The sequence below is a fragment of the Hirundo rustica genome, chromosome 1 (genome assembly GCF_015227805.2).
Source record: "Hirundo rustica isolate bHirRus1 chromosome 1, bHirRus1.pri.v3, whole genome shotgun sequence".
Taxonomy (NCBI): Eukaryota; Metazoa; Chordata; class Aves; order Passeriformes; family Hirundinidae; genus Hirundo; species Hirundo rustica.
In genome coordinates this window covers 22,219,855-22,233,041 of record NC_053450.1, presented here as the reverse complement: position 1 = coordinate 22,233,041, position 13,187 = coordinate 22,219,855, and the positions used below count along the sequence as shown (strand labels likewise).

General features: G+C 38.9%; 1 protein-coding gene across 2 annotated transcripts in view; it reads right to left on the bottom strand.

Annotated features, from left to right (window-relative positions):
- Positions 1-1,459: 1,459 nt before the first annotated feature.
- Positions 1,460-13,187, bottom strand: part of STK3 (serine/threonine kinase 3) — a 133,409-nt gene continuing 121,681 nt past the window's right edge. For both annotated transcript variants that reach the window (XM_040073495.2, XM_040073503.2), the window contains one exon: positions 1,460-4,769. In XM_040073495.2, coding sequence (XP_039929429.1) covers positions 4,611-4,769 — 159 coding nt within the window. In that variant the 3' untranslated portion in view covers positions 1,460-4,610. The remainder of the gene's footprint in view (positions 4,770-13,187) is intronic.

Sequence of the window (13,187 nt, the reverse complement as noted above, 5' to 3'; positions counted from 1 at the left end):
GGCTTTCATTGTCAACAGTGGGCATAACACTGCTGCATCACAGCCTGGCATAGAAATATCCCACAGCAAATTTCCCAGCCAGCTGCATGACACAGCCCCAAGCTGCACCAGGGCAGGTTTTAATTTGGTATTGGGAAAAAATTCTTCACCGAAAAGATTGTCAAGCACTGGAACAGGCTGCCCAGGGAAGTGACAGTGTCACTATCCCTGGAGGTATTGAAGAGACATGTGGATGTGGCACTTAGGGCCATGGTTTAGTGTGGAGTTGGCAGTGCTGGGTTAACAGCTGGACTTGATGATCTTAAGAGATCTGTTCCAACCTAAACTATTTAATATCCATCAGCGCCTTTGGAAACACAGAAAGAAATGCCACCGTAAGCTGGAGTCCTACTTAAGAATATTCACATATTCAAGAATGCGAAGAAATAAAGACTTTCTTAGTGCATGAGGTCTTTTTGATTAGCTTTATAACCAGATATACGCTTAAAAAGTAAACCTCATCTTAGCACACTGATAGAGCCATATGCACACCAGGTGCTTCAGAGAAGCTGTACAGTACACGTTCTGCTTGGAAGCACCAGTGCCTTTCCGTGGCGAGTCAGGCTACCCCTTGTACTTGGGCAGGGATTCACTAGCCATGAGCCACATCTGTATCTGGAAGTTCAACACACTGAATGGAGAAGCAGCTCAAAGCCACAATGCACACTCATCAGAATACACAGTACAATGCAGACAAGCTATTATTTACTGTAAATAAACAGTAAATAATTATAATATCCAATAAATGTCCGATTAATTCAGATTAGCAGCAGACTTCCATGACTTCAAACATGCCATGGTTCACCACGGAGCACTGGTCATGAGTTCCTATAACTAAAATGTATTTGTGGGCAAGTTATTAAGAGAATAATTTTAAAAGATCAGAAAAGAAATGGGCAATGGGATTATATTCAAGACATAAATGTAGCCACTTTTCTGCTTAAGTCTATCCATTGCCTATCGGTTTTCTAGTGTGATGAGAACAACAAAGGAACGACTCAAACCCCTTATGTCCACTAGTATCTCCAAGTAAAGGATGTCTAAGAAGACAGACAAGATATTTGGGTGATGCTCAGCTGTCTCAGGATTAGGCCTTTAGCAATATCAGATTGCAGAGACAAGGATTTCCACAGAGTAATACTGAGGATTTCTGGCCTGATCTGCGTTCATGAGATCCTCAGACTTATGTTCTTACAGCACTGCTGTGATCTGGAAAAATCCTCACCAGAGCTGACTTTGAGAGACGTGGGTTTCTGTGCTCACAGTGTTACAGAAAGGAAACAAAACATGAGGGATGACTATGGAAATGAACATTAATGGTTACTCTTAAGATAATTTTGCTCCAGTTAGAATGAACAAGTCAACAATGATACATGAAAAATTAGCTTTTATTAAAAATGTTTAGTAATAAGCACTGATTTTTCAATTTTTTTTTTTTTTTAACTTACTAAACCTAAACATACAAAGTCAGAAGCAAACAAGAAATTGCTTGGTTAAAATCTTACTGAAGGTTAACTTGTCAGTAGTTCTATTAGATTTCCTGCATGGCTTGCTTTTAAAATATATCATTTATTGTACTGTTGGCTTTACTTTACAGAGATGCTCATCCTCTAGTAGAGATGTGTAGTCAACAACATGGATGATTTGATTAATTTATATAAACAGAAGAAAGAAAAAATAAGTTGCGTCCATCTCTGTGTATACAAAACCTACTTCTCTATGTTAATGCTTGCACAGGATTCAGAGCTCCATACGCTGGCTGCTGCCAAGGCAGCTCTTACACTGACTGCAGTTTGCACCACACCAGAATGGCAACGTACTAATTTCATGTTAATTCATGAAAGTATTCTTTGGTCACAAACATCCTGGACCTACCCAGTTTACAGTATATCAGATGCTATTTTTCACCCTTTTAAGTAGCTTGTTTTATTTTATTCATGGCATTCAGATCATTCTCATGCATGTATATTCCATTTCTGTGTGCATGCATGTGCACCAAGTCTGAGTTGCTTCTATGCAGGCACATCAGGATAGAAAAAAAAGATGGTATTTACCTTCTGATAGCTTTCAGATGTCAGACTGCAACAGCTCTAGTCTAAAATAGCCTTTTCTTGGAGTCCCTCAGGATACACAGATCATCTTTAAGGTACCACATTACTGAAGTTTTCAGAATACACAAAGTAAGAAATTTGTGATTATTTTATATTATTGTCTATTACAATGTAAAGCCCCATTATTCAAACTCAAAGTCTTATTTTTCATGTGAAAATTTTAAGATTGAGTAAGGGAAAATCTAACTGCTGAGGATGCAGGTAAAAGTGTCCAGACAATGACACTTTGCTTAAAAGGCACACCAAGAAAAGACAAGCTAGGTTCCTCTTCTGATGGTTTAAACCTGTTTTATATTTTCTCTTATATATATAGATATGAATATATATGTGTGTATATCTACACAAATCAATGTGTATACACACACTTTTGAGTTCTGGAAAACAGAAAGTTCAAGAAGTAGAAATTACTTTAAATAAATAAGAACCATACTAATAGGGGGAAGTTGGTCCTGTTATTTTTTCCTGCCTTATGATTATAATCTAATGACACAGTGATATATTTATACCATTTTTTACTTTACATCACTTCATTGTATAAATGTGTGGCGTAGGACTACCAGGTACATTTTATCTTCCCTAAAGTAATTTTTATGGATCTTCTGTGTTCTTGCATTTTCGCAAGGAATGGTGGTCATTCCTCTAAGAAGTATGAGGAGAGCTGAAGATAAAGATGTTCTAATAATAACAATTACGATTTATTTGACTCTAGGGTTTACATGTCAGAGCGTGGTGTGCACGCAAACACAAAGAGAATGACAAGGACAGTGACGGCTGTGTATGGCTCAAACCCCAGTACTGGTACCAGCGTGGCTGTAGAATGCTGATCCTGTAAGAACTTTTTGTTTCCATTGGCAAAAGTTTCGTGACATTATGCATCGTTTCCAAAATCAGCACTGTTCCATCTAAATGGTCCACGTATGGTGACAATTAATGTTAAGAGGCATGAGATGATTACTAACTTCCAGAAAACATTTAACAGAAGATGCCCATACAGTAGTCATCATTAAAAGTTTAACAGCTGGAGGCTGAATGCAAAGATCTTTTCAGCTGTATTGTTTAAAGAAGTATGACTATCACAGTGAAGTTATTTACATACAAGGCAACAATAGTAAAGATTTCAATAAGAGAACACAGTAGATTGTTCAGGGAGTGGATCACATTTTCTGCCAAGTCTGAAATATTTCTCACAATGTTGTAAATTCTACCAATAGATATTCCACAACATAGACCAGACAAGAACTTGTAAAAAGCTATTAAGAGCTTGGTCCTGCATTTCTGAGTCCCCAAAATCTACCAACAGAAGACTATAGGAATTTTGAATGCTTAGCAATTGCAGGACAACCCCCACAGAACATTATTAAATGCTGCTTCTTTTCTGTACTTATTAAATATAAGTATTCAACTTATTTTCTTTGGTTTTTAAATTACTATCCCTTTGTAGCTGTAATGTGAAAACAAACAAACCCCAAAGTACTAATAATTCCCCTTTCCCCTCAAAACAGTGATTAAAAAAAACCCACATGAAACAAAAAACATATCCAGAAAGTGTAGCTGTTACATCATTATAAAACTACGGTGCAAAATTGAGGTTCATACTGGTCAGAATTGCAATAGCAATTGGAAGTTTACACTTAAGGAGTGACTGTAAGTATTGCTTCTCCTGAATAACAAAAATTAAAATTGATTAGGCACTTGTTTTCTTGTTTAATGACAGCTGACTCAGTGTGCGTACAAATGACAGAAATACTCTCTCAAAGAATGTTCTGTAGTGTAACAACTGTACTATGCAACTACAACAGTCCCTGATTCAGGAGAGCAGAAAAACATGTGCTTATTACTTACTTTATTCCTCAGTTTTACTGCTATGAATGGGCTGGACACATGTTCAAGTGCTGTCCTGAATTGGGATACTTGTTGAAATTGGAGTTTTAAAAGATAATATAATGGTGAGCAGCTTTTAATTATACTACAATAGCAATTTTATCTAATTTGACTCTGCTCTCCACAATATTATCCTAATACTTCCCAACAGAAAACAGGCATAAAATAAATAGGATAACCAAAGATTACATAATAAATATGCTACTAAGTGGGAGAAAAATACATTGCAATATAAGGCTCGGTAGTGTTGCACAATCAAGAAATCATTCCAGGTGCTTCAAAACACAATTCCCAATGTAACAATACCAAGTTACCACTACACACCTGAAAAAAATTGGGAAGTAACAGATTAAACTTCTATTACATTAAACATTTGAAAATGCAAACAAGTGGTAAAATGTTTTGCCGCCTTTGCAGAACAACATATGAATGTTCTTGACTGTTGCAATTATCACTGCTTGTGAAGGAAAATTTAACAGATTGGATTTTTGGAAACTCGCATAATCGAATTCCTTCTGACTTACAAAGTTGCCAGTGACCACACTGACTGCTAGTATTATGGTTGAAAGTAAAACCAACTCAGAAATTTTGCTGCCTCCGCTTCTTTGCATCCATCGCATCTAGGATAGGTTGCCTCTTCGCAGTGTACCTCTGACGAAGCTCCTCAATTTCTCGTTCCATCATAGGGTCCAAAGCCTTTAATCTCATCTGTAATTCTTCTAAACTCAGATTCTTTAACTGCAAAACAACCAAACAAAAAACAATCCCACAAAAAATATTAGAAACTGTTTTCAACAAAAAGGGAAACCACTGCCTTTCACAAGCCTTTAATTTACAGCTGCAGGGTTTTTACATATTTAGTATATATTTACACATATATCTAACTGTTGATATAGCCAAAAGTCTTACTGTGCTCCACAGTAAATAACAGTATATAAAAGCAAACACACATAGTGCATTTAATTTGAAAAAAAAGAACCTTTGCAAACCTTTGCAAACCTTGCAAATAAATCGTAAATAAATACAGGGCTGGAGCTGAATTCATTAGGCTGAAAAAAGCATGCCACAGAATACACATATATATATATATACACACACACACACACACATATATATATACACACACTCATGTATATAACTTATATTGCATAATCAAGTACTTCTTATCAAACTTCTTACAGATGCTTGAAAAACAGACAGCTGATGTAAGTAATACTCTTGACAGATATTTAGAGGTACTTTCTGATAAGAATAACAAGGCACCTGTCTTCCTCAACAGACTGCTGTCAAGAACTACACAAAACAAATTGCTAACAGTATTTTAAATAATACATGAAATAATTTCCTGAATTCATGGGGGGTTACCTTTGACCAAGTTCTCTTCTCTCCAAAAATATTTTCTCAGAATGTTTAACAGTTTATTGCATTTCACTCATTAAAAGTGACTGATCATACAACACAGAAATTATTTCACTGCTTTGCTGGCTGATGCCAACAAAGGTTGAAGTCTTGTCAAACACTGGGGCATGTCAGGCACTGCTTCTCCACTTGCTATTGCAGGGAATGATCTATATTTGAAATTAGTTCTTTGTCTGGCCTATGTGTTTTTTTCTTGATGTAATTTACTGCCTTTCTGCATTTCTCTCTTTTTAGAATTGCCAATGTGCCATTATTTTTCACCAGTGTGAAAACCAGTAAATTTCAAATAGCACATATAATTTCCTCTTAGGAAAGTGATAATCTTTATTCTGTTTGCAAATACTCTCACAATGCAAACAAGCACACTACCTAAGTCATGGGTAAAAAAAATACTTTTCTGAATCAACTACTAATGAGTCAATTCTTCATTCGTGAATCTAGGGCAGGCTTCCATCAACACAATCTGATCTGTTTTCCCTGAAGAATTAACTGCTACTTTTGATCTTTATTTTTATCAGGAATTGAGGCATATAAATTAGTGACACATACTGCTACAAACAGTCCAAACCCCAGCACTATGACTTCTACTAACAGACCACACTGCACAAAGTAAACAAATAATTTAAAGTCATAATAAAGAGAGAGGGCATATCAGAAATGCATAACAGAGCATATGGAAAAGACACACATCTTCATGCAACATCATTTTAACCACAAGACTCCTAATGAAGAAGAGAATCAAACCCCAGATGTCAAAATATCTTCAAGGACCAAAGATCCCAAGACCTGTATGAGACTTCAGATGTGCTCAGTAATGTTGGTCTTACAGAATCACAGAATACGCCAAGTTGGAAGGGACCCACCAGGATCATCAATGTTCAACTCCTGGGCCTGCACAGTACAGCCCCAAGAACTGTGATCTATTGATCTGTGATCTTTTGAACTATTTGTTCAAATAGTTCTTGAACTCCTTCAGGCTTGGTGCTGTGATCACTTCCCTGGGGAGCTGTTCCAGTGCCCAATCACCCTCTGGGTGATGAACCTTTTTGAAATATTCAACCTAGACCTCCCCTGACACAGCTTCAGGCCATTCCCTCAGGTCCTGTCACTGGGCACCACAAAGAAGAGATCAGTGCCTGCTACTTCTCTTCTCCTCACCAGGAAGCTGTAGATGGCAATGAGATCTTCCCTCAGCGTCTTCCAGGCTGAACAGACCAAGTGACCTCAGATGTTCTCCATATGGCTTCCCCTCCAGACCCTTCACCATCTTTGTTGCCCTCCTTGTGACACTTTGTTTGCTCTCTCTCGCTCTCCCCCAAAGACTCTTCTCCTTATGAATGAGAGAGTTGCCTCCCAAGCCATCAAATATCATCCAGTTTACTGCATTCCTCCCGTACGATATATAGAATAAATGACGGGGGGAAAGGAATTCCTCAGTCACCAAGACTTTTGCAGAAAAAGACCTTTTCATTTTCAGAGAAAAAAAAGATTAAAAGCCTGCACTATTCTATTTAATTTTTAGCCCATTGGTGTGTCACATGACACACTTTTCAGTGAAGATACTCTCTTAGAGAAGTTAAGTGTCAGGGATTTGAAGTATAATGGGAAGAGATGACAGTGCCAACTCCACGGTTTAACTGATCCCAAGACAGCACAGATGAGAGGAGCAATAAACCCACGTGTAACAGGAATAATGTATTTAGCACGTGTGACAGGAATAATGCATTTGGGGCTCCACAGACCAGCAAATGCCTAAGGCAGACACGGAACAATCTCGTGTGAGAACTGCCAGTGATGAAGTCCCTACCCATTCTTGACCAGTCTGGACTGCCACTTGTTCTCAGTCACCACTGTAGACATCAGGCTTAAACTGCACTGAATAGGCTCCAACTGATGTAATCACATAATTATTCTGTCCTGAAAAACATTTTTTTCATATATTAGCAGAGAAAAATGTGGTGGCTGAGTTTTTATTTAAATTTCAATCAAGAAACAGAGCCAGCGAAGAGAATTTACTACTCTTTAAAGATCACAGACAGCTGGGAAAAATATTAAAATATAAAGAAAATGAATTTTTTACACCAGAGAACAAGAATCTTTCAGAATTATCTCAGGCACGTCACCCAGGAGATCCAGATAGCCACAGTACTCATCGATATGAATGGCTTATGCTCAGGACATTTAAAGGAAGGAAGTGGCAGAAAACAGAACTGTTAGGAAGGTCTCACCTATCTGACATCAGATGAGAAAACCACTTAATCAGCCACAGCTGAATCTGAGAAATATGTGTGTGTGTCTGTGCATGTATATGTCTCCTTGGCAAACTTAAAAATATATTTCTTTGATTTCTGGCTATACTATACGTATTACCTCACAAACCCTAAAAGCCTACAATAATCCAAACACTGAATGCAACAGCAAATATATCAAATAAGATGTGTAGAAATAACTCAAACGAGATATTACATTACTCCTATGTAATTTAATGCCCTGCATGATAAATATTTTGGTTCAAATTCTTAAAGCAATAGAGCTCAGCATTCATTTACTTCCCCCTGCAAACAGTTTGCAATTTAAACTGCCATAAATAATTCACCAAGTAGCTTGTTCTAACTACTGGAGCTACTGGCATTAATGGTAAGGAAGAGGGGAGCATTCAGCAGCACCAGCTACAGGAATCAGAAAGGCTTTAAATTATATTTCAATAGCTTTTAAAAAGCTGCTAACTGTAACAATTGTTGTTACAATTACAATTGTAATCAGGATAGCATTTGTGTGACAATAATAGATAGTTCAATTTCTGACACTCTACATAATGGACTGAATCACGCCCTTTCAGAGATCAAACACCCACAACCACACCAGAGACAGCAATTAGTGTCAGGATGGGCCACTTCCAAGACAGAGGTCTTAATGGAGTCTCTGGTAGCAGCTTTGCCTTCACTGGGATCCTTTATTACCCCAGATAATCACATGGGTTTGGGAAAACAATAGTCCAAACTGCAACTTATAATGCCACACACAGACACAGCCTTTTAGAGGGAGTACACACATACCCAGTTTTCCAGAAGAAAGATTAGGTGTACAAAGATAAAACTTTTCTCCTTAAAGATGTATTTGTTAACCTAATCATTAAAGACAGCTAAAATGTATAAGGGAAGCAAATCAAACAAGGAAGTCAAACCACTGCCAGGGCCAGATGACATTAAATAATTTCTCCTTGAAGTTGATGTATTCTCAAGATACAGTCACATGCAAAGAAGAGTCACTGAAATTCTCTGCTTTGCTAGAGCAAGGTAAATCAGCTTTGCCTACGAAGAGACCAGACAACAGTCGTCCTTATGGGACAAGCTCCCACTGCTGCAAGCTGAGTGCCAGCAGCTCCTGCCTCCACCTTGTCTGGTCCCTGATCCAGGGGGAAATCCTGGTGGAAGGTAACGTTTCAGAAAGGAGTTCCAACGACCCAAGTTTCCAGGGGCAGAAGTATCTTTCAGCAGCACCAACCTAAGACGGGACAAATAGAATAAAAGCATAACTAACCTTCTAACTGAACTACAATTTTCAGCTATAATCTTTGGAAAAGGAAACTCAGCCACACACTTGGGAGACCAGTAAGTCTGGAAGCTGGAAACACTTTATCTCACACAGGACACCAATCATTCTCCTTTCCAGGAAAGGCCACATGTAGAAGTTAAAAAGGAGCAGAACAGAAAAGGAATAGTTAGCAAGCTTTTCTTAATGTGACTGTCCTCATTATGCTGGGATACAGTGAAAATCCAAAAGTTGAGGCAGCTCCAAGCATGAAGTGTTCCAGCTGCCATCAGAGCACAGGTCAGAGCTGCAAGCATTCCACAGACAGGCACACTGCCATTGTGTGAAGGCGGTAGGAGCCACTGCTGATCAGTCCAGGGGTTTAAAATAATCCAGCATGATCACACAAGGTTTGCTGAATACAGTGCAAATCAGCATGTCATCAGAAGAATATTTCCTACTCTAGTGGGTTGACCCTGTCTGGATGCCAGGCACCCACCAAAGCTGCTCTATCACTGGACAGGAGAGAGAAAATGTAACAAAGATTCACAAGCTGAGATAAGGTCTGGGAGAGATCACTTGCCAAATTCCATCATGGGCCAAACAGAAGTGAATCAGGGATACTAATTAAATTTACTTATAACAAAAAACAGACTAGGATAGTGAGAAGTCAATGAATCTTAAAAACACCTTCCCTCTACCCCTCCTTCTTTCCCAACTATAGCTGCCCCACTGGCAGAGTTGATGAGTTTATCTCACATTGTTTTTGCTGCTGCACAGGGAGAGTCATCCTTCCCCTGCTCCAGTGTGGGCGCGCTTTCACAGAAGACAATCCTTCATAAACTTCCCCAATGTGAGTCCCTCCCATGGGCATCAGTCTGCACAAACTGCTGCAATGTGGGTCACTCTTCCACAAGGTGTGAGCCTTCCAAGACAGGCTGCTCCAGCATGGGTCACACACAGGGTCACAAATTCTACCAGGAAACCTGCTCCAGCATGGGCTCTTCTCTCCACAGGTTTGCAGGTCCCCCCCAGCAGCTTGCTCCAGCATGGGCCTCCCAAAGATGCACAGGATCTCTTTCCAGCATCCACCTACTCCAGTGTGGGTCTTGTCCACGAGCTGCAGGTGGATCTCTGCATCACCATTTACCTCCAGGAACTGTAGGGGCACAGTCACCTCAGAGGCTTCAGGGGAACCTCAGCTGGAGCTGGAAGCTCCTCCCTCATTTCTTGTCCCCTGACTTTGGTGCCTGCAGAGTTGTTACTCCCACAGTCTCACTCTGCTGTTCTCTGGCCACAACTACCACAGGCAATACCTTTTCTGCCTCCTTAAATACATTATCACAGAGGTGTTACCACCACTCCTGACTGCCTCGGCCTCGGCCAGTGGAGGGTCCAGAGCTGGCTGGCACTGGCTCTGCTGGACATGGGGGAAGTTTCCAGCAGCTTCTCACAGAAGCCACTCTGCTACCAAAACATGGCCACACAAACCCAATACGCCCATGCCAAAAACATTGTTACTCTGGTCATTACTGCTTTCAGGTGATTGGGTTTTTTTACATGGCTTCAAACAGAGATACACAAGGAACTCTTCCCTCAAATACTGTTGCACTCCACTCCCAGAACCTCTGCAAGGGAAGCGCAACAAGCTTTACTTTTTTTGTCTTTTGATCTAACTTCTTGCATCCCATATGGACCAGGTTCATTTGGAGTGCTATTTTCAGCAAACCAAAGAGTAATTACTTGCAGTCAATACTACTGCCTGCAGGAGGACACACGCTGGATCTTACATATTTTGTTGACAGTCTTCATCAAGCCATACTGATGAAAATTCTGGACAAAAGGGGCACTTGGAAAATAGGTGTACATTCCTATCTATAGACCTGCGTTCTGAACAATAAGCTCAGAAGGAAGGAGATAAAGTACAATGAAAAATGGACTCTCAGAAGTCATGAAGTCAAAAATTACAAAGTTAATCCTGACTACTAGATTGCACATGTGTCCAGAACAGGAGCCAAAAGCAGAGACAGATATCTATGATACTTGGTCATGGTTGTGGTCTATGGATTTAGGTGAGGGGGTCTGGAACTCAATAGCCACACTTGGCCAGCACATACCTGTAGCTATCCAAACTTTTCAAGGGGTGGAAGCCAAAGATGTGGTGGATGTACAACACTATAATCTCAATCCATTTTGGACAGCAAGAGAGGTAAATAAAACCCCTATAACAATTATATTTTCAATAGAATAAAAGTAGATTTCATTATTAATTCCATAAGGCATGAGTTACCACTGCAAACCTTCAGTCTATCAAAGTAAATTACGAAATATTGCTACTAAGCTGGTGCAACAAAAACAAACATATGTATTTTCAGAGTTTAAATTGTTAAGAAAATAGATATTCAATCAAAAAGCAATCTGTATCAAGTTTGTATTTGTGTTTACTTGAAAAAACAAATTCTTCCTAGCAACTGCTTAAATGAATCTTACATGCAACATGCCTCTTAGGAGCCTTTGATTAAAAAAATATGGATTGTTAATACTATATTCTGAGTCATCTATTTTCCCACCTGCTAGCAATTCCGACAGTATGAATTATCAACAGAATGGCTAACTACAATTATTGCATCAATAGCAATTGCAAAAGGGGGTTGCCCATAGCACCTTCTAAGATTTAACCAGTACATATCTTCGATTGTCTTGTGTGTTAGTGGTCTCAGGTAACAGAAATTTTTCTCCTCAGCTGTTCACTCCCCTCTGTTGAGTAGCGTTTACTTTTCTCTAGTGGAATGAGCTTCACTGATGCCTTCAAAGTCCTTTTTTTCACTGGTATAAAAAGTTAAACTTGAGTCAGAATCCAAAAGGAACAAGGTGAGCCTTGCTTCCCAATTTTTCTCCACTATAAATTCAAATCCAAAATACATTAATCTCACTAGTGAAAAAATTGTCACACTTGTGTGCAAGGAAGTATTTTCCAGCTACTGCTGTCTGTTCAGCTGCTCCCATGCAGCAACAGAAGAACTGCTTTATGTTTGCTTATACAACAAATCCTGCTGACCCTGTCTAGGCAGTGTCAGGTGAGGATGAGCTGTCTCAGGCACCCACTGGCCACAGAGCAGAGCTCTGACTTGCTGCCATCCCCACACCTGCTGTCAGGGTGAGCAAATCAGTCACAAGAAAACAAACTCATATGGGGAATGGAGTGGGACAATTTATTTCATGGTGTCTGAAGAACAAGAAACCTTGCTGGCAATGCACAAAGTCATAGAAATATAAAAAGGACCTAATTTACTGTAACAATTTATAGGAGAGAAGGACTGATAACTGTCAAAAGCCAAAGTTCATTCCACAGGACTGCAGTTACCTTAAGCATCCTGGGGGCTAAAATACGCATATAAGATCAAATTAAAGATGGACAAGTTCATGTATTTTAAAAATGCTTTTCTAGGGATAAAATTGTATATACTTTCTCCATGATTAATCCCTGTTTTCACTAGTAGAATTCTCTCTGCTCTAATATTAAAGCTGAATGTGATTTTAGCAACACAAAGCTAAATCTTAGCCAGTACCATCAATATTTTTCAGCTCTAGGAGACTTTTCTTGGCTTCATACAAAGTGACATTTCAATAGAAATGACCACTAGGAACAAAACAGTTTTCTGATGCATTAGTTTATACTATCATTTGCATGCTTTTTTGAATAGCGCCCAGGGCTCTCCGTTGAGCACATTAAATACTGCCAGTACTAAAATTCAAAAATCATGAGTTCAGTAATTTACCTTCATTAAATTACCATTAAAATTAGATTCCTAAAATAAGTTGTTTTTAGGAGAAGGGAAGTGTCTTTTTATTTTCCTTTTCATTTCTAAATCATCAGGAATCAGCTAAAATCTAAATATTTCTGCAATTAAAAAGGCTAAAAAGCTCAGGAAAAAAAAATCCAGAAGTCAAAAACTTAATTGAAAAATCCTGATTATTGGAACTAAAATCTAAGGAAAAGTACAGCTTATCATGAATAGCTGTGTAAAATCAATAATAAAGTCAACTTTTGTCAGTTGCAATTTGTAGTGGTTTTGGTTCACCAATTTTTTCGTTTCCCGGTCAGTGCATCAAATAATGTAGTGGGTTGAGCACCCACTAGAATGATTTACTCCTTTTCTGCTGTGAGATAGGATTAGGAGAAGAGCAAAGCAGCACCAAAACTTA